Below are 19,181 nucleotides of genomic sequence, written 5' to 3'. Positions count from 1 at the left end.
ATTTATCTCTTTCATACTAAACCACTTTACGCTACCATTAAAATTCTTGCCTGTGCCCTGACTTTCTTTTAATTTCAATTTCAGCTCTCTCCTTCTTGACCTTCTCTGTCTCATCCCCTTTTATTCTCTACAGATATTTTACTACATCTAGTAAACCCATATTCTCTGTTTACTGAATTGATTTTGCCACCTACTTCTCTAGATCTATCCATAACTCAAAACCAAACAAATTCTTTTATGGTTCCAGGTAGCTCTATTTCTGTCAAGTCGCAGAGGGCTAAGATCCATCTTTCATTTCTGAAAATGTTAATAAAAGTATTATAAACAAGTTGGTCTTAACACAACTATTTATTAAAAACACACGTAAAGTTGATATGAAATTTGCAGAATGGGCTAAAGTGTAACAATAAATAAATAACTTTTGAGAATACATTGATCTGCTATCAGATAATGCCTGAAATCTGACAGAACAGTATAAATATACTGCAGTAACTTGATAAGCTAGTTTATGGATTTTCATCTTGGATTTCACTAACATGTCTGCTTTCAATTATGCACATGAAAAACAAGAGTTTAACATCTCACTCTTCCCCTGATTGCAATAAAATGTCATGTCTGAAAATGGACTATTAAAAAGAAACTCAACTGAAAACTAATTTAGAGATAGCACTCACATTTTAGAACTGTGTTTTTGGTAATATGTGATTTTTAGGGAGATTTTATCTATGATAGCAGGCAAGAAAGCATAGATTTAGCCTTTTATAAGTCCTACCTCCACCCATATACTTCTTATAAATTTACTGCTATAAAAGCACATGTAAAAATCATAATCTTAAAATAAAACTCATTCCACAAAGTCAGTGGAACATTTTTTTTTATTACAAACTATAAGCTCACCCTGAATAGACATGTTTCCAGATGTTTAGTGAGTTAAACTGTCTGTGCCTGTAGTACCAAGACATGCCAAAGACGCAGCTAGAGGATGAACTATTCATACACTGACTGGACATAACGATGTCAGTAATTCATCTTCTTCAGTAGATGGCAGTTTATATTATAAGCAAAAAAAAGTTTTAGAAAAAATGCAATGTTTACAATAAAACGAAGCTGCGTTGTACAATTTAGAAGGTTTTTAAGACTCTTACTCTTGCAAAGACTGATGTGCACATCTATATTCATATGCACTGGGCAGTTCCACTGAAGGTAGTCCCTTCTGTTTTTTCGGAATGAGGAGTTTCATTAATAGATACCGATGATTTCATGCTAAGAAAAGTGATGGTAACAAGCTTATGAGGAGGGTCTATTTCAGAAATACGTTGTCCTAGTAACTTGGCAATTGTATCACTAAAGCACTTAGGAGCTGGGCTTTGCCCCAAGCCCCTTTACGCTCGTCACACAGAGGATCACAGGCTCTGCCCCAAAGAGCCTGCACTTCAACAACATAATCTCACAAGGTAATTACTTCATTTGCCTGCAAAACACAGACGGCCATGAGAAATAACGCAGAAAAGATCTTTCTTACAGCAATTACTAGTAATTATTACATTATTAATTACTAGTAGTTATTTTACCTCAGCAAAGTCTACTCTTCAAAAGGTACTGTGCTAAGCAAGGATCCTCATCTGCTTTCAGACATTTAAATCTAATTTTATCCAGCGTACTGTTTTCAAAGTTCTAAGAGTGTAGAAATTCTTGGTGAAACTAGAATATGGATTTTTATTTGAGAATAAAAACCTGATATACCTTTTATTGCCAAATTTGGCTATACTTTGTGTTAAAAAAATTTTGAAAACCTGAACTTACATATCTACTTACTTATCTTTTTTTTAAAAAGTAGTCTAGTAATTAAGGTTAAATGTACACGGAAATTACAAAATTAAGTTCTTCAGTGTTTTACAGTAATGTCGAATGCTTAACATTACTATGCCTGTTCACTGGGATACATCAAAGCCACAGTTTTGCTGATGTACCCTGTTGTCTGAGAGAAAGTAGGAGCTATCTTGGGATTCTGGCACTGAACGCTGCTTTTTTAACCTTCTTTATTCTGTCCCTCCTTCTTCTCTCTATCAAAAGCAAATATTTTGAAGGATATCTGTGACAAGCCCTCTGCTATGTGAAAATCTAAGAGCCAAAATACTGCGATAGTAACAAATAATTTACTTCACTGGCTTTTGTCTGCCATTGTTAGGCCTAGGCCAGAGACCATATGTTTGTAAATGTTTGCCTGGAGTACAGCATAATCAAGCCTCAGCTCTGAATGGGCCCCTCGGGGTTACTCTAATAGAAAAAGGTCATTTATCTGTTAGCTATGATAAATTCATTATCACCATATGGAAAGAAGTTTCTTTGGTGTATCTTACCCGTTAGGTTTTGGCTGGATTACTACACCGAATTAAATCAAGAGAATATCCTCTTTTTATACAGTGTTAAGAGAACAGAAAAAAAGTGCACAGTATGGAAGGGGAGTCACGGCCCAGATCCAGATCCCTGCTTTCAAAAGCAACCACATCACACAGTATCATTCATAAAGGTTTCACGTTTTGTCTTCAAAAAAGCCTGCATCTTTTGCTTCACAATTCCTCCTGCTCCAGGGAGATCTCAAGTAACTGTTGATCCTGATTCTCATTTTTGGGGGGCGCAGTTTGGTCCCCAGCAGATCAGACCTGACACCTCTCCTGACCGCCGGTTTCGGGACACATCACCTTCGCGCCGTGCAAGTGAACCCGCCGCCCACCGCCGGGCGCCCTTCCTTGCAGAGTGGCACCGCACAAGGGCGGGCGGCAGCGCCAACCGCCCCGACATGTCGCAACTCCCGGGACGCGGGGCTGCAAAAGCTCCGGAGCCGCCCCCGGGGGCCCGGCCGGCCCCGCCGCCGGGAGCCCGGCCGGCCCCGCCGCCGGGAGCCCGCGGGGCGCCCGGCCCCGGGAGCGGGGGGCGCCGGTCGGACGGCGCAGCCCGGCCCCGCGGCGGTCGCACTCACCAGCTCCCAGCGGCGAGGTCGGTCCCGGCGGAGCCTCGTACCGACCCTCCGGAGCAGAGCGAAGCCGCTCGGGCGGCAGCGGCCCCGAGGGCGCGGGGGGGGGGGGGGGGGGGCGAGCGGGAGCCGGCGGCGGCAGCGGGCGGCTGCGGCGGAGCCGGTGCACGCCACGCCTTTCTGCTCACTTGAACATGGCAGCGGCGCTTTAAACTCTGCCCGGGACGTCCAGGGGCACGGGAACCGGGGAGACATCAGGGGAAACCCAGCCGCCCCGTACCCCCTGGGCCCCCTCCCGCCCCGCAGCCGCGGGGCCAAGCTCGGCGCCCGCAGCGCGGCCGCCCGCGCCCTCCGCGGCCCCGGGAGAGAGGGAGCGGGCACGGCCGGGGCAGGCAGCCCGGGGGGGCAGCGAGGCGCCCCGCCGCCGGCAGCCTCCCGGCCAGGCGGGGCTGTGCCGGCGCCCCGCAGCCCACCGGGGCGTCCGGGACCCCGCGGGGCAGAGCCGGGCCCGCCGGGGCCGCGGCGGCGGCGGCGGCTGCGGGGGAGAGCGCGGCTCGGCGCGGCGCAGCGCAGCGCAGCCCGGCGGACGCCCGGTCATCGGCTCGGCGCCGCTCCCCGCACTTACCTTGGCCCCGGAGCGGAGGCACCAGCGCCAGGAGGAAGAGCAGCCGCAGCGGCCGGGCCCCGCGGAGGTTGTCCATCGGCCGCCCGCAGCTCCCCGCCGCCGGGAGCACTCGCAGCGAGCGGGGGCTTGGCTCTCCTGCAGCGTCCAGTGGGCTCCCCCCTTTTTGCTTGCTGCCGTCGCTGCTGTTTCTGATGTTATCCCAGCCGCCTGAGACCGGTTGGAAAAGAGCTCGCAGGAACCCCCCACTCAGTGGGCTTTACAAAGATTTAATTCACTGCCTACCCGGTTAATTATACAGCCTGCAAGTGCTTAGCAGAACAGAGCCGCCACCGCAGCTCGGAGGCAGAGACCCTGTTGCTCCTGATACCCCTGCCTCTCTCCCCGCCAGCCCCACACACGCTGTAAAAGTGACTCCCTTCAGCTCGGAAAACTTTACAGATACTCAGCGTGAACCTAGGGCCGGCGTGACTGATTCTGTGAAGGAGAAATGGAAATGCAGCGACTTCTCTCGGTGCCAAGTAGGAGAAAGCCACAAACAAAGGCAAAGCAAAGAAAAACAAAACAAAAGAAGCCACCTAGCAGAGAAGGAAAGGTTTAACCTCTGGAGGGGAGATTTTCAACCCCCGTTCTCGGTCTTTCCGTGGATTTTACATCAACACAACTTTTGTCAGTAAAAAGGATTTTAAAAAGGAGAGATATTCTAGAATCTTTCAATGAAATTCACTGGGAAAAAAATCCCTTCTTTCCTCCCCCTCCTCTTCAAAAGTCAGGATGAGAATTTCAACCCAAATGAGGCAGTCAGCTCTGCTCTCTCTCTCCCCTCCCCTCTTTTTTTTTTTTTTTTTTTTTTTTAAACCTTATCTTATTTAAACAGGAACACAAACACTGATAGTGGTCGAAAGAAGAGCTAGAGTTGAAAGCACCCAGTTGGCTATGCTGTTGCCAAGATCCTTAAGATAATGTGGGGGATAATATTTGCAGGCAAATGCGCATGGAAGCAAATGGAGAGTTCATCACCCCGCTATACTTTGCCCTCGGTTTTACTCAGAAGAACAGTTGGAAGTTAGTTTGTGTTTACTTGGTAGTTGACCCACGTGGACTCTGATTTGACTATTCCTCTTGTAACTACTCAATAACTCAGCTTTTCAATATGTCTCCTTAAAATGTCCAACTGGAAAAAGTATTTAAGGCAGTCAGAGTTGAAAGTGCGCATGTTTTGTTCTGCCCCAGGTTACTTGCTATTTTCTTTTCTTAGACAAGAAGATAAAAATGGCCATACTGCCAAGGGTCCAACTATCCCAATAGCCTGTCTTCAGCAATGATCATAAGTGGTCACCAAAGGAAGAGTATGACCAAGGAAAACATACGTGATCATTCTCCCAACTGCTCTCCCAGCCTCCAGCTGCTTTGAGTTTGGAGCATTTCCTCAGTGGAATGTGGTTTCTGTGCAGTTAGTAGCCCCCAGTGAATTTCTATTCCAGGTATTTATCCTGTCTCCCCATGAGTTCTTGTAAACCTTTATCATCCAAAATATCCTGTGGCAACAGGTTTCACGCAGCTACCCGTGACTGTGTGAAGAGCCATTTCCTTTTGTTCCTTCTGAACCTGGCTCCACCAACCTTCTCGTGGTCCCTCCTAACTCTGCTGCAGGAAGAGACATCGAAGAGCTGACCCCTATCCACATTCTTAATGCCATTATCATATCCCGCCCAGGTCATCTTTTTTCGACTGCTGTTTCTTTTTTGTCATTCTCCCCCCCCCCCCCCCCCCTATTTTATTGGGAAGGGGCAACTAGAAAAGGGGAAGAAGGATGGAGGGCTGACTTTATTTAGGGGTATTTTTTGCTTCCTTTTCCTACACATGCATGTCTATTTCTGTCTCTTCTTTAAATGCCCTAACTCAGTTTACAAGGATCTTTTACATCAGTTATAGTGGGACCTTGGCAGTGTTTCATCACAACCTCCAAGCCACTGTTTTTCATGTATCAGACAGCTGCAGGAGGCAACTAACACAGATCACACCTTGTCTCGAGTTTGTACCAGCTTAACTGAACCAGTGGAATCCCCTCTACAGAAACCCTGGATTCAGTTCAGTATTGGTTTATTTCACTTTACTTTAAATCCTCTCCTAATTGATTAAAGGTGGGTAGAAAGAAGTTCACCGGTTCGACTAAAACAGTGTAGAGTCACACATATTAGCCTGTCCACACATGGAGTTACCCTGATTAACACCATGTGTGGACATTCTTACTCCAGAGTAAGAATTCCTTGTTCCTGTTTAGTTTGCCACCACAAGCCGTTTACCAGAAATGAGGCAAATTCAAGTAACAGTGTAAGAAATATTTCTAGAAACTATCACGGCTATGGTCATCTGCAGATCTGATAATAGGTTTTTCCTTGGTTTGGGGTGGGGTTTTTTGCATAATATTAATACACATTTCCCGAATAAATTGGCGCTCTCGCCTACAATCAGATTCAGTGGCCTCGAGTACATGTGATTCTAATTACTGACCCCAAGCTTTGTAGTGAGCTAAGCCGTGCACTTCGGGCTCGATTCAAAGCTCCTGGAAGTCAACGGAAAGTAAAGGCTTATGAGAGGGAACATTTTGCATAACCACATTTTTTCTTACATCAATTTGCAAAGGCCCTGTAATCCTTTGTGTAGCTTTTAAAACAAACAAATTCTTTAATGAGGATTTTATTTTTACTTCAGAAGAATAAAAATCATTTGCAGAAGCTCAGATTAATGAGTAATGACAGCGTAACAAATCATTGCGCAAGTCATTTCCAAGGGTCTTGTTGAGAGTAGATACACGCAAGTAGACTGACAAAGAATTTAGAATTACTCTAACAAATCCATTACCATCTATGGCAGCAGGTTCACAGTTGTCCTCGGCTACTTAGTTTTCATGGGAACAGGAATTCTTGAGATGGCCTGAATAAGCCTATATAAGGACATCAACGTCTGCCTGGTGAACAAAGCTGCCCCGTAGTCCCAGCTGTTGTGCCTCCCAGCTCCTCTGTTTTACTGCAGCTCCCAAACCCTGATATTTTTTTTCCCTCCATCCATCTGTCCCAGAAGTTGAGCAAAAGAGAGGGAAAGGATATTGCTATATCTTCCCTGTTTTCAAAAAGGTTGTTGTAAGTAAGAAAACATTTACCTAGAAATGAAATCTACCCATAGTTAGTGAAGGGAAACTCCTTGGCCCCTATGGCAAAAAATGAAGCTACTGTTTGGCTCTCATTAAGGTAATGTGCCACACTAAAGATGCATAAAAGGCCTCTTTCCTTCTTAATAGGAAGAAATACTTCACCGACTGCTATGGACGCACAAGGATTAAGAAAAGCCTGTGTGGATCTTACCATCTCCCACTGTAAAAATAAGACCCTAGACTCTACAGTAGGCAAATCCATAGCTATTGGAGTACAAATGATCCACTCAGTCAGCTTAGCTCCAGACACTAGTATGTGCAAAGTAAAATTGGCATTCAGCTTCTTTCCTGGAGAAAATGCTACCTGAATCTTTTATGAATTAAAAAATAATTAGAATAATAAGGAAGACCTCTGTCCAAAAGAGATGTGGTAACAACTGTCTCACATAATTTTAATACTGGAAGTTTTGGAAATTTTTAGTTTTTAGCATCTTAATATTGGAAATGGATTTTTAAGGTTTATGGGCACCATTCTGATCATCTTGCCTATCCTTCTGAATAGTGTAGGCAGGCTTTCCGATTGAACTAGAACTTTAAAGTCAGAGTTTTCAGAGACAGATGCACAATAATCCTTGGTTATTTTTTGAACTGTTAATAGCATTACAGATAACAATTTGTTGCTTATTTTGAGTCTCAATCAATCTAGTTTAGTTTTTAATAGATCTCTGGGTTTGTATTCATGTTGAAGTTACTGTCACTATGTACTCAATGCTTTATGCATCATCAGTGACCATCAAAGCACCCTAGGGTAGCGTAGCTTGTGGACACTTCATACGCATCTAGCATGTCCTTGTTAGGTATTAGCTTGGAAGAAAACCTCCCCTTAGATAAGTCAGTTTGTCCCCCACACTGCAGGGTCATCTTCATTCTCAAATCCCAAACTACTGACTATCCACACCAAATGGCTACCAGCCTGAGCCATGCCAGGCCCTAGATAAGCAAAGGAAGGTGGGAGGACTGAGAGCCTCCTCTGTTCCCTAGTGTGAATGAAACTGTGCCTCCAAGTCTAGTCAAGAAGGCTGACCTAGCCACCACCTTTATGCCATCTGGCTTATGATGGCATCTTGTAGCTAAAGTCAGACAGAGAAGCTGGCTCAGGACTCCTTCCAGAAAAACGACAATGTCAGGTCAAATTTATAACCATCCTAAATTTGGACTGCTCTTTATAGAAATAATATTACCTCTCTATATAAAAGTACATATATAAGTAATATTACATATATGCATATATATAATTATGTGGATGCCAATAGCCCAATCCGCTTATACCATATGGGCAGCAATACATATGCTTGTATCCAAACCAGGGTATCTGCCTGGGCTCTGTGTTTCAAATACCTAAAGACCATTAGAAGAGGCTTGGCTTACTTTATAGAGCTTTCCTCGTGCAGACAAACCCTTTCACTGCTAGATTAATCTCTGAACATTTTTTTCCTCTTTCCATAGATCAGTTAAATATTCCAGACTGGGACTCAGAACCCTGAGCCCTCTTCAACATCACTGCTTCTAAGCATTTTGAGTGTTTACCCGTTTTGGAGTTTGTATCCATTTTGTAAGTGTTGCCTACATTTTCTTTTCTTTCCTGTCTGATTAAGAAAAAAATATATATAGCTATCTTGGACACTCAAAACACACGCTGGTTTTCTATTAATATGTATAGGGTCTGCTTCTAAGACAAGGAGGAGTTTATTGGGGTATAAAGGAATGCTTTGATGATCCATGTAATTTCCCTTGTGGCATTACTTGTAGAATTCAGGAATAACTCAATCTGACATTCATGGGGCATTTCCTGCCTCTCCTTCTAGAGATGCATCCTCCCAGTCCCTCAGATCTCCCTCTTCCCATAAATTTCCTTTCCCCTTCTAGACTCTCTCATGTCATTGCAGGCAGAGCTAGTCTTATGTGTGAATAGGCAAGGCGTTTTCCAGGACCTGAGGCCTAGGAAGGCTGGGATCCGTTTGGATAAGCTGGAGAGCAGTGCGAGTCATGCACACATGGGTTGGAGGGGACAACGGCATCTGCCTTAGACTCTGCTTGAGGCCTCCACAAATCTAACAACAGCAGAGATCAGTCATTATTTTAGCTGCAGCCTCTCAGAGGGTGACTCTTAAATTTGTCAATCAGCAACTGTACCCATGGTTATTTTCACTGTTCAAACAAAAATAAAATCTCATTAAAAAGGGTGGGGAAAAGCCATCAATAAAGTAAATGGCTATTCTGGCAAAAGGCCATTTCCCTTCCTGACATCCTTGATAAATCTGAGCTCCATCCCTGTCAAACAAAAGTAATATCCAAGTATGTGACCAAATGATCTTTGGGGAACAGAAAATATACAAGTGAATATAAGACATTTCAGGTTTGCATAAATAAAATTCCAGAGTCTGTTGTACCTAATAGCTTAAAATCAGGAGCACAGAGTTTTCTACGTTTTCTCGTGATCACTTAAAATCTGCTTCATTCAGTGCTACTTCATTATTGTTTTATGAATTTGCTGTATTATTTACAAATGTTTTTGCACTAGTCTAATAAAGAAAGAAGCCATCCTGCCCATCTGCAAACAGTCCCAGCCTGCCAGAAAACTTTTATCTTACCAGTAGAAACTGCGATTTAAACTCAGTATAATGTAAGCAGACAGTCAGCAGAAAGAGTATGAACACTGATAAAGCTCTACAACAAATTCATGTATACTGGGCTTCCTCCTTTTCCCTCAGCCTCATAGACAGCCTCTGTTTCCAAACTTTATTTACTCATGTACCACATCTTTTAGACTTTACAGCCTTGGGCTGTAATATCTTTGTTGCAGGAACCCAAGATCATCCTTGGTGGCCTGATTCTACAAACACATGTTAATGATATTATACACAGGGAGTGGGGCTTGCATTTACACAATGCTTACACAATTCTGAGCGGTGGCTATGGGAGGGCACCTTAATAGAAATTAATTTAGAAGTTATTGTAGTGTAGCAAACTTACCATATTTTCTGGCACGATTCTACAGAAGCTGCCATCTGGCATATGCGAAGTTGGTGGACACTGGCTCTTAATTGGAAGGGTGGATGGATCAGAATATTTCTGGACAGCTGCAAAAGCAAAAATAAACAGATTAGCCCTATTAAAATGAACCTAATGGGTTAAGCTGTTCCATGCTGCATGTACCCTGTGGCTCCCAGGTCTCAGGGCAGACATTTTCATTTGTATCTACTACATTATTAGCCACAGGCCATGTAGATGAGGAGACTGGCTCAGAGTCTTCGTAGAAGAGCTGTAGTATAATTTAAGTTTGGCATAAAAATTGAGTTTTCTGTCTGTCAGGGACTACTCTGACACTCCTGTCTTAGCTCCTGGCTGAGCTCCAGAAGCAGAGCTAGCAACAGAATTTAGGTTCCATCTAAAAAACCTCAAACCAACCAGCCCTGTACTACCCATTTTATTCCAGAAAACCCTTTCCTCCCACTCTTACTGCTTTCAACTGCGATCTCACAACTGTTCTTAGATCTAGTCATAGAGTTTGGGCCTGGGTCAGGGAGGTATTCCTACAAGAGGGAAGAATAGTCCCCAGTGCAATGTATAAAAAAGACGATGTGACATACAGACAGACAGCAGCAACTTATGCCAAAGGGAGGTAGAAAAAACATGCTCAGTCTACTCTCAAAAATGGCCTCCCACCCTCTGCAAGTCGTAACTATTTAGGAATTAATTATCTGGGAGAAATGTGGCCTGCTAAACAGCAAGTTTGAGCAGACTTTAACAGAGGTTCTGTTTCCAGCTCTCTCGCTGGCTTATGAGATGCCTTTTGGCAAGATACTTACCTCTCTGTGCCTCATTTTATCTATAAGAATAACCTGATTTGTAAAATGTTTTGAGGTCCATAAAATTAAACACACTGCATAAGAGTTAGCTGTTATAAACTAGCAACCTTGAGCCATTAACTTCCCATGAATGTGGTATGAAGTAATTTAGGCCAATTTTAGCTTAACTTCTATTTCCCCTGTTGAAAAGCAGCATCTTACATAGTCGTCTATATTACAATAACATTAGTGTTCAGAATAGCTCTCATATTCTTCTCTCTAAACTTAGAAATGTACAGACAGCCAAATTTCCAGCTGAATAGCAGATATATACATTTGCTTTGATAGTTATTCCATAATTTGTACTTTACTTCTGAAATGTTCCACAAACATACAGGCCAGTCATTGTGCGGATCTAACTTGTGCATGCAAGTAATAGCTTCATTGCAAGTCAGAAAACAGGATTCTCTCAAGATTTTAGATTTCCCATTAAATAGGTGTATTCTCTGTGTATTCCGGAGAAATACAAATTGTATCTTAACTCTCATAAAGCAGATAGCTAGTAAGGTAAGCATTTGCAGAATCATTAACAGCAATCCAGAAAAAGAAGTTTCTTTATTTGTAGCTTTCACTTTTTCCCTCAGTTTATGCAATATACTGTATTTAATAGCTCTGCTAAAGACGAGTGAAATCTTGGCTCTACGGAAATCATTGGCAAAATTCCCACTGACTTCAGTGGGGCCAATATTGCTGTTAACTCTTCCCTACAAGGAAAATCCAAATTGCCTAAGAAACTGACCTGCCTCTGTTGAGACCACGATCCAGACTGCTTACAAGTTGAGCTGACCTTCTACAATTACTAAGGCTGTTATTCTTGAGAGTTTGCCAAACCTTAAGACAAAACTAGCATCATAAATTATCCCCAAACTTTTACCCTGGAGTGAAACAAACCTTCTCACTTTATAAGTGAAAGCACGTATGCAGACTTAGATCTTCCAATAGTTTCAGTGACAGTTTTGCTTTTATAGAAATTGAAAAATTCATTCTCAGTTCCAGAAAGCAACTCATGTTTCTTAAATGAACACTGATGAAATGTTTTGCCCTCAGGTCCGACATTTCACTACAAATACACTAAAATATACAAAATTTAGTGAAATATTAGTATATTATTTTGTATCTCCTGAAGCTATCAGAATTAAGGATGATTTAAAGAGATGTTTACACCAGACCATTCAGTACTATGCTTGGTATGTTTCAGCTTGCTTGTTCCCATCAAAATATAAAGATGACTTTGTGAACAGGAAAAAAAGCACTTAGAGGGCATATATGCACAAAGTACTGAGACACACAGATAACACTTCCACACCTTCCATCGAACACTTAGCAATCTACTTCAGTAATCTAATCTACTGAAGTTTCTACACTCATTTAGTTATAGTGTACCTTGCTCCTCAGATCTGTTCCATCTAGCAGCAGCAATACGAAAAGCCAACAGTTTTGTTTGCTTCATTTACTGAAGCTAGGGCATTAGTATCAGTCATAACTTGACCTTATACTGCATATTCTACTACTTAGCTATACATTACAATCATGACTGGTTTGGTCGCATTATGTTTTACATGATGCATTGTGTGTAACTTAATTCTGCCTGTTCCCTGATGGCTACAGAAGGGTTGAAAGCCAGGTCCTGAACTGTCACCAGATAACAAGAAACTCTGCATTCAACATGTAACACAAAATTCAGCAACACTGTCATAGTGCAACAAAACCCCTAAAAATCCAGCCATGAACAGTTCTCTATAATGATATACTGAGGATCTTCCATATTTAAAGTGCTTTGCTAAACATCCTAAATGCAGATACATGTTACTGGTCGTTGAATAAATCTCTGTGTCCCCTTGATAAGTCTTTCTAGCTGCTTTGATGCATTTTTCTTTTGAACTCTGGGAAGTTTTGCAATAAATGTTAAAGCACTGTTGTTCTGTTCCTAGGTCAAAGAAATTTGACTGTTCGCTCTGAACCAGCAAAGCTAAGAATAACTTTAACTTTGCAAGTAACTGCCACTGAAGTAAATGGTAATATTTCTATTGGAGTGTTGTAAGACTTGTTCCCATGAGATGGTATGTAGTCTGATTTCAATATAGCAAAACACTTCATCATTTTTCAATAGTCTTATTAACTTCAGTGGGATTACTCACACACCTTAATTTATATATGCCCTTAAATTCTTTACTGAACTGGGTTATATAAAGTGTCCTAAACAGAAAAGCTCACTCATGCTTTTCATTTTTCAAAGTATATGTTGGGAAGTGTAGTCTTTCAATACAATTTCTCAAGAGCTATTTAAAAGCTAGCATTTGCCAGACTCCATCATGGGTCAAAAGAATCTTTTTCACATACACGCTACTCATGCCTCCTTCTGTATTTTCTGACAGCTCACACAATTTGAGGTCCTTTTGACTTCCTGTGTTGTTACAGTGATCTATTTCCTTTTTTAGAAGAGCCAACCGTACTAGAAATGTCTGTAAATTCTCCCTGTTTTGCTGTTCTGTTTCTAGTAACAGAATCCATGCTGGAGCTGCTAAAGTTTTCACTGCTAGATTTCTACTCAAGTCAGTATTGGGGAAGAGGACATGAATAATACCGTCAGCATTGCTTTTATATGTCTAAAACTGACCTTACATTTTGAAAAGGTGGAACAGTCTGTTTCTCTGATATCCTGAGTTTATTTCTTCTGTGAAGGAGGCAATGACTGTTCTCCTTTTTAAAGAGAAAGCTTGTCATTGAACTTTTCTTCAGAAATTACTTTCTTGGAGAACAGACAGAAGAGTGTGTTTCTATCTCAGGAAAGTATATCCCATATTCACTTTAATCAGGAGTGAAGACACAGTAGTAGGGACTTCCAGTAGACTACAGGCAAATATGCTGTCACATCAGCATGACTATTGTTCATTGTGTTAGCTAAATGTAAGCTGTTTCAGGCATGGTTATACATGGTAGAATCTCTCCTTTATTTGATTATGCAGACATTAGCTGTATACTGCTAGAGTATCTGGCAGTGTGGCATCCCATTTGTAAGACAGACCCCTAGATATGGCCTTGATAGAAACAGTAACTAATAATAGTAATAACAGTATATGCACTTTCAATAAAAACCAAGGGGAAACCCTTTTTGATGATAGCCTAAAGAATTCCTTTCATCTGTTCTCTCTTCCTACTCTCCATGGCTCCTCCTTATACAATATACTTAATATTTGCCTTAGATGCCAGTTAAAATACTTGAGTTTTAAGCCGTCAAAGTTGCTAACAGCTCCTCATCAGATTGAGGACTTCTGAGATGGAAGATTAACTAGAGATCTTTCTTGCTGGAAGGACAAGTCTGCTCTTAAGAGCACAGCAAGGATGGACATGAGACTTAATTGTGTATGTGACTGTATACAGTCCTCACTATCATGCTAGCAGGATAGCAAGGTCAAAAAAGTACTTATCAGAAAGACTTTATCAGCCTTTATACTCCTTTCAGCATGGACTCTTTCAAGCTTATTGTAAGTATTTTGTAAATGTTTTCCTACGGTCTTATGTCCTGTATGGCCCTTACGTCCAGACAAATGATGACAGTGGAACGTCAAAATACATCTTCCTAAATTTTTTTTTTTTTTTTTAACTAATATAGGTCCTAGAGAAAGCTTCTGTCGTATCTATGAACAATCACCTATAAAGCTTTCATTTAAGAATACAGCCAAAGAACGCAAGTCATTTGTACTTTTCCTTCATCTCAGGCTGTTGTTTTAGCTACTTCATACCTGATATTCTTCAGGTTTTTGCTATTTTTTTTTTCTTTACAGTCATTTTGATGATTGCTTTGGCTGTCACGGAACCATTGTATGCCATGGTTACTCTCTGCTTTTGTGACACACTGATTAGTAAAGTCACTTTAAAGTTCCTTTGTTCTGTTCAGAGTAATGCAAAAGGGGTTTGTTTACAATCTCTTTCTTACTAACAGACACAGTTGAGCAATATATACAGTAGCCTGCAGCAATTCTAAGTTATACGTTGTGACTGCAAAGGCCTTATACTGCTTGAGAACCAGAATACACACATAATAATTTCTGTCTGTTTGTCTGTCCCATGTGACACTGTTCAAAATTTATACTTTTTTTTTTTTTTGAAGATGAGAAAATGCTCAGTCAATGTGAGTTTGTCTGGCTCACATTTTACTCAGTTTGTGCTGCTTTTGGCTTTGGCATTCCCATTTACCACCCAGGTTGTATTTTATTTGGAGGCATTTTCATGGTGCTCCTCTCTTCTTCAGAGGACTCAAATAAAAGTAAAAGGAGTAGCTGTTTTCCATTGTACATAGGACAGTGGATTGACATTTCCTTTGCAATGTGGGATTGGAACTGTCACTATAACACATACAATTACATTTATACAATGAATTGTTTAAGCACTCTAAGCTATCACAAGAACAGGATATGTGTTTTCTGGGGGGGACACACAAAAATTACTTACATTTGCTTAAATTACCACCTTCTCTTTTGACCCTAATACATATGAAAAGCACCCATAATTATTTGTGAAACACCACAAAAATGCTAAGTTTGAGCATGTATTTCTTTGCTTGTTTGTGTATTTATGCATATATACATGCATTTTTATGCTGGCCTGGTTTTTGGATCAACACATCGCCAGTTCCAGCTAAAATGCACGGGAGGTTAATGTTCAGTGTCTCTCAAAATGAAGAATTCTTGTTTAAAAGACCATTTGTACATTTCAGCAAGTTAGATGTTTTTGCCTCAGGACTCCTGCGCTCCAGCCATAATTTCAGGGAAAGACTGAACAGATACATAGTCTAAAAAGTCATCCATGGCATGAAGAAAAACAGAAGTGATATAACCAAAAATGCAAAGGAAGTATAAATATATATATGTCAAGATTCTCAACTGTGTAAATCCTCATGGCTCCACTCGTTTCAACAAAACTGTGCCAATTTACAACAGAAGGGGATTTCCAACTCTCAGAAAAAAAGGAGGTGTAGTATCCTATATATTTCTGTATTTCTATATGTAGAATAGGAAGTTTACTAGTGTTTCTTCAAGGATATTCTAGCTCATCTCTTTATAAAAAAAAAAAAAAAAAAAGAAAAAGAAAAGCCTTTTAAGAAATCCTAGCCAAAGTTTTGAAACTTATACTTGGAAAAATACCAATCACTGTAAAATCAGACCTTTAACACATCATGGTATAAAGCACTACACTTAGCTGTAATACTTAAAGAAATTCTGACACTGCTTGTAAAATCATATATAGGACTTGGATTTAAAGTTCTTTCTGTTATTACATTTCCCATCTCCTTTTTTTATGTCTTTTTTTTTTTTCCCAGAGTCAAAACTTCTTAAAACCTCTGCTTCAAATGAAAGAAAATCTGGTCCCAGATGTCCCTAATTGAGAACAGGTTAGCAGAGAGATTTAAATAGAGATGCCTGAAGTTACAATTCATCATGTGGGATCTGACAACAGCCTATTTCACTAGGCTCTTTCATTTAGTTTGTATGATAATAAGCTTTAACTAGTACCACGCAAAACACAGAGGATACATTCAAGCAGGAAAATTGCATCAATACAGGTCTTTCTAAATGCTATTAGTGTTTGCAATGTGCTATATACCATGTAAACATCTCCTTTCTACCCATAGGTTTGGCACATGCAGAGATCAAAACAGAAATCCATTAAACAAAGTATTTTGTTTCTCATAGCAAGCAACCTGTTCCTTAACTTCTGATGTTTAAAAAGTAAATTTAAATTGAAAGAGTTAAATGTCTTTCAACAGATCATTAGTCAACGAACATTTTTAAATTAATTTTCTGTAATAAACAAGATATTTGGAAAGGGAAGGAGGAGTAGAGGGAATTGTGGTTAGTTATGATGTAGACTTGGTTTTGCTGCTGGAATCAGCAGGAATTTTGCCATTAATTTCAAGGGTAGAAGGATCAAGCTAACTACATTACAGGTGCACTAAACAAATCAATGGAAATACTTACTGCCCACAGGGTTAAAATAGGCCATACTTAATTCGAAATCTAGTCTTTAAAAAAACCAAAAACATCTAATTACAAATAATGAAGACAAGTTTTCTACTTTTACATGCAAGCTTGGTCCAAAGACCACTGAAGTCACCTAACAATTCTTAACAAATTTCAACTAGTTGAAATTGCCTGATACGACTTCCTATCTGCTAATCATTTAATTGAGTAAGATACTACCACTTGTGCTCAATTAAAAATGTTGAATTAGTATTTATAAGGCTTTTTTCCTACAATACAACATAACAATGTAATTGAACATATAAATTCTAGCATGCTCCAAATTACAGTATTTTGTGAGCCTTATTATCCATTCTCCTGTGTCTCATGTTAGTCATTAACACTGGTGCTAATTGCGAGTAGACAGAGTAACAGTGGGGTTTTTCTTTCATTTTCTTTGCTTTGTCTCAAATGACTATATAAGCATCTGGGCAAGAGTTAGGTCCGTTGAAGTCTATGGCAAAATTCTCCTTACTTCATGGGAAACAGGATCCAGTCCAAGTTATGTGAGACATTTTATGTTGTGGAGATGACTTTAGACATACTCTGTCCTTCAAATAAAATGAAAACTAGCAGGCAGTTGGTATGTACATGTATGCTAATTAACCATATATTTATTATTTTAGGATGTCATTTATTAATGCGTAAATTCTTTTTACTCTTAATGTCATGGTCTTGTGAATATTAAGATCTGCATTTGAATACTGCAGTTGACATACACTGGTTCTGAAAAGAAAGGTTTTAAATAGTGAGATCCCATTTTCTTTTTCAAGATCACTTTTTATTGCTGGATCTGTAGCTTATTATAATTATTCTGATATGCAATACTAAAGAGTCTGACTCTCTTTCCTGTTGTAGCAGTCTTTGCTCTTGCTGACATATTGTGAGGTATTGTGGGAGCCAGAGAACCTCTGGACATTGAGGAAGGTGTGTCCCCTTTGGAAGCCTCAGCTCAAGAGAAGGGGAGATGAAACTTAAAATTGAATTTCAACAAAAATTGAGTTTTTCACTTAAAAGAAAATAGAGGTAAATTTTTCACTTAGTGCAACTGGCAGCTGCTCCTGAATTCTAACATGGAGTCATCTTCCTGTTGGTTTAAAGAGATTCTGTAGTTTTCATTCATTTAATCCCTGGTTTCTTTAGCGGGTTCGTATAAAGTCTCCAAACAGAAGAGCTCAGAAGGCTTAACAATGTAGGCGAAATGGAGAAAAGCAAACTGCTGTCTTCTTATAACAATTGTGCGAAACAGACAAGTAAGGTCACAAGTAAGTTTTCACCAATTTGTCTTGCAGGATATTTCAAGATCTTGAAGGAAGTGTCCAAAGTACCCTTTCAAGCTCAGAATGTCTTATCTTCAACATTTAGTGAGGAAACAAAATGGTATCCACCCTGAACAATGGCAGGATTGGCAACTTTGGCTTGTAGAGGGAAGAAAAGGAAGATGTTAGGAATCGCCATATCTGTGTTATGTTATGTAGCCATATACCTCCACACCAAATTGGGACAGAAGCAGGCATAGGCATAGACATTTTCAGTGCATGCAGCAAGCTCGCATGAAGACTTAAAGCAGATTCTCATGACAAAAACACTGAGGTGGCAACAGCATTACTGAGTGCAGTGATATTTTTTTTCCCCATGAACTGGAGCAGGCAAACACTGACATATGCTACTCAGCTCCCATCAAATGGTAAGTATATACATGCAATGTGACCAAACACTGGAAATACATGAAGTACAGCTCTTTGAAGGAATAGCCAGACACATCCAGCATAACCAGGGGCTGATGTCTTGTAACTAGTAACGCAGGTACACAAAGGGATAGGAGCAACTCGTTGAAGTACTTGCCCTGCTGCACTGGAATCTGGGGCCTTCCAGCTCTGTGGCTGTTTGTACCAAGTCTGTGAGGGTCTCACAGGTCCACAGGTTCCACAGAAGTGGAATATGATTTTATCATGGACTTTGGAGGGGTCAGAATGAAAAATGTTAGTTGGAGGCAAAAGGTACAAATGCTGTTTCTGGTTTTATGACGTCCATAGCATGCTCCAAGCATTATTGGTAGTTACTGTTAGTTATGAGTTGTACATTAAATTCATTATGAAAATTAGATACAAACACTGAGATTACTATGAGAATAAAAATCAACATTATAGCATTTTTACAATTCTCTCAATCTTCTAGAACTACTAAGAGAAGACGAAAGATACTGTAACATCCCGAAGTAATTTAAAAGCAAATATTTTTGTTTGTACCTGCTGTGTCTCCTTTCAAACAGCCAGTTTGGCTTCCCAGTGAGGAACAGGAAAAATAAATCTGCTGTGTTGATTAGAAGTATAATTTTCAGATTACATTCAGTTCATATTAAAAGATATCCACACAGGCACTAGTCTCAAATCTGTCCTACAGGGCTAAAGAAAACAAGGCAATGCAACTTCTGCTGTAGACTATAATTTTCATTGCTCCTAAACTAGGCATTTGCAACCTCTTTAGAATCTGAATTTCAAAC

At 40.5% G+C, this 19,181-nt stretch overlaps 1 protein-coding gene across 2 annotated transcripts in view; it reads right to left on the bottom strand.

Annotated features, from left to right (window-relative positions):
* Positions 1-4,393, bottom strand: part of FBLN1 (fibulin 1) — an 84,079-nt gene extending 79,686 nt beyond the window's left edge. The window contains exon 1 of one of the 2 annotated variants that reach the window (XM_087767340.1): positions 3,600-4,393. In XM_087767340.1, the coding sequence (XP_087623466.1) occupies positions 3,600-3,675 (76 nt within the window). In that variant the 5' untranslated portion in view covers positions 3,676-4,393. The remainder of the gene's footprint in view (positions 1-3,599) is intronic. The other variant, XM_087767339.1, reaches the window with a different exon arrangement.
* Positions 4,394-19,181: the final 14,788 nt, after the last annotated feature.

The sequence above is a fragment of the Nipponia nippon genome, unplaced genomic scaffold, assembly GCF_047370975.1.
Source record: "Nipponia nippon isolate SJK-2023a ecotype South Korea unplaced genomic scaffold, ASM4737097v1 scaffold_3, whole genome shotgun sequence".
Taxonomy (NCBI): Eukaryota; Metazoa; Chordata; class Aves; order Pelecaniformes; family Threskiornithidae; genus Nipponia; species Nipponia nippon.
The sequence above is the reverse complement of the archived record's forward strand: the minus strand, read 5'-3'. Positions and strand labels throughout refer to the sequence as shown.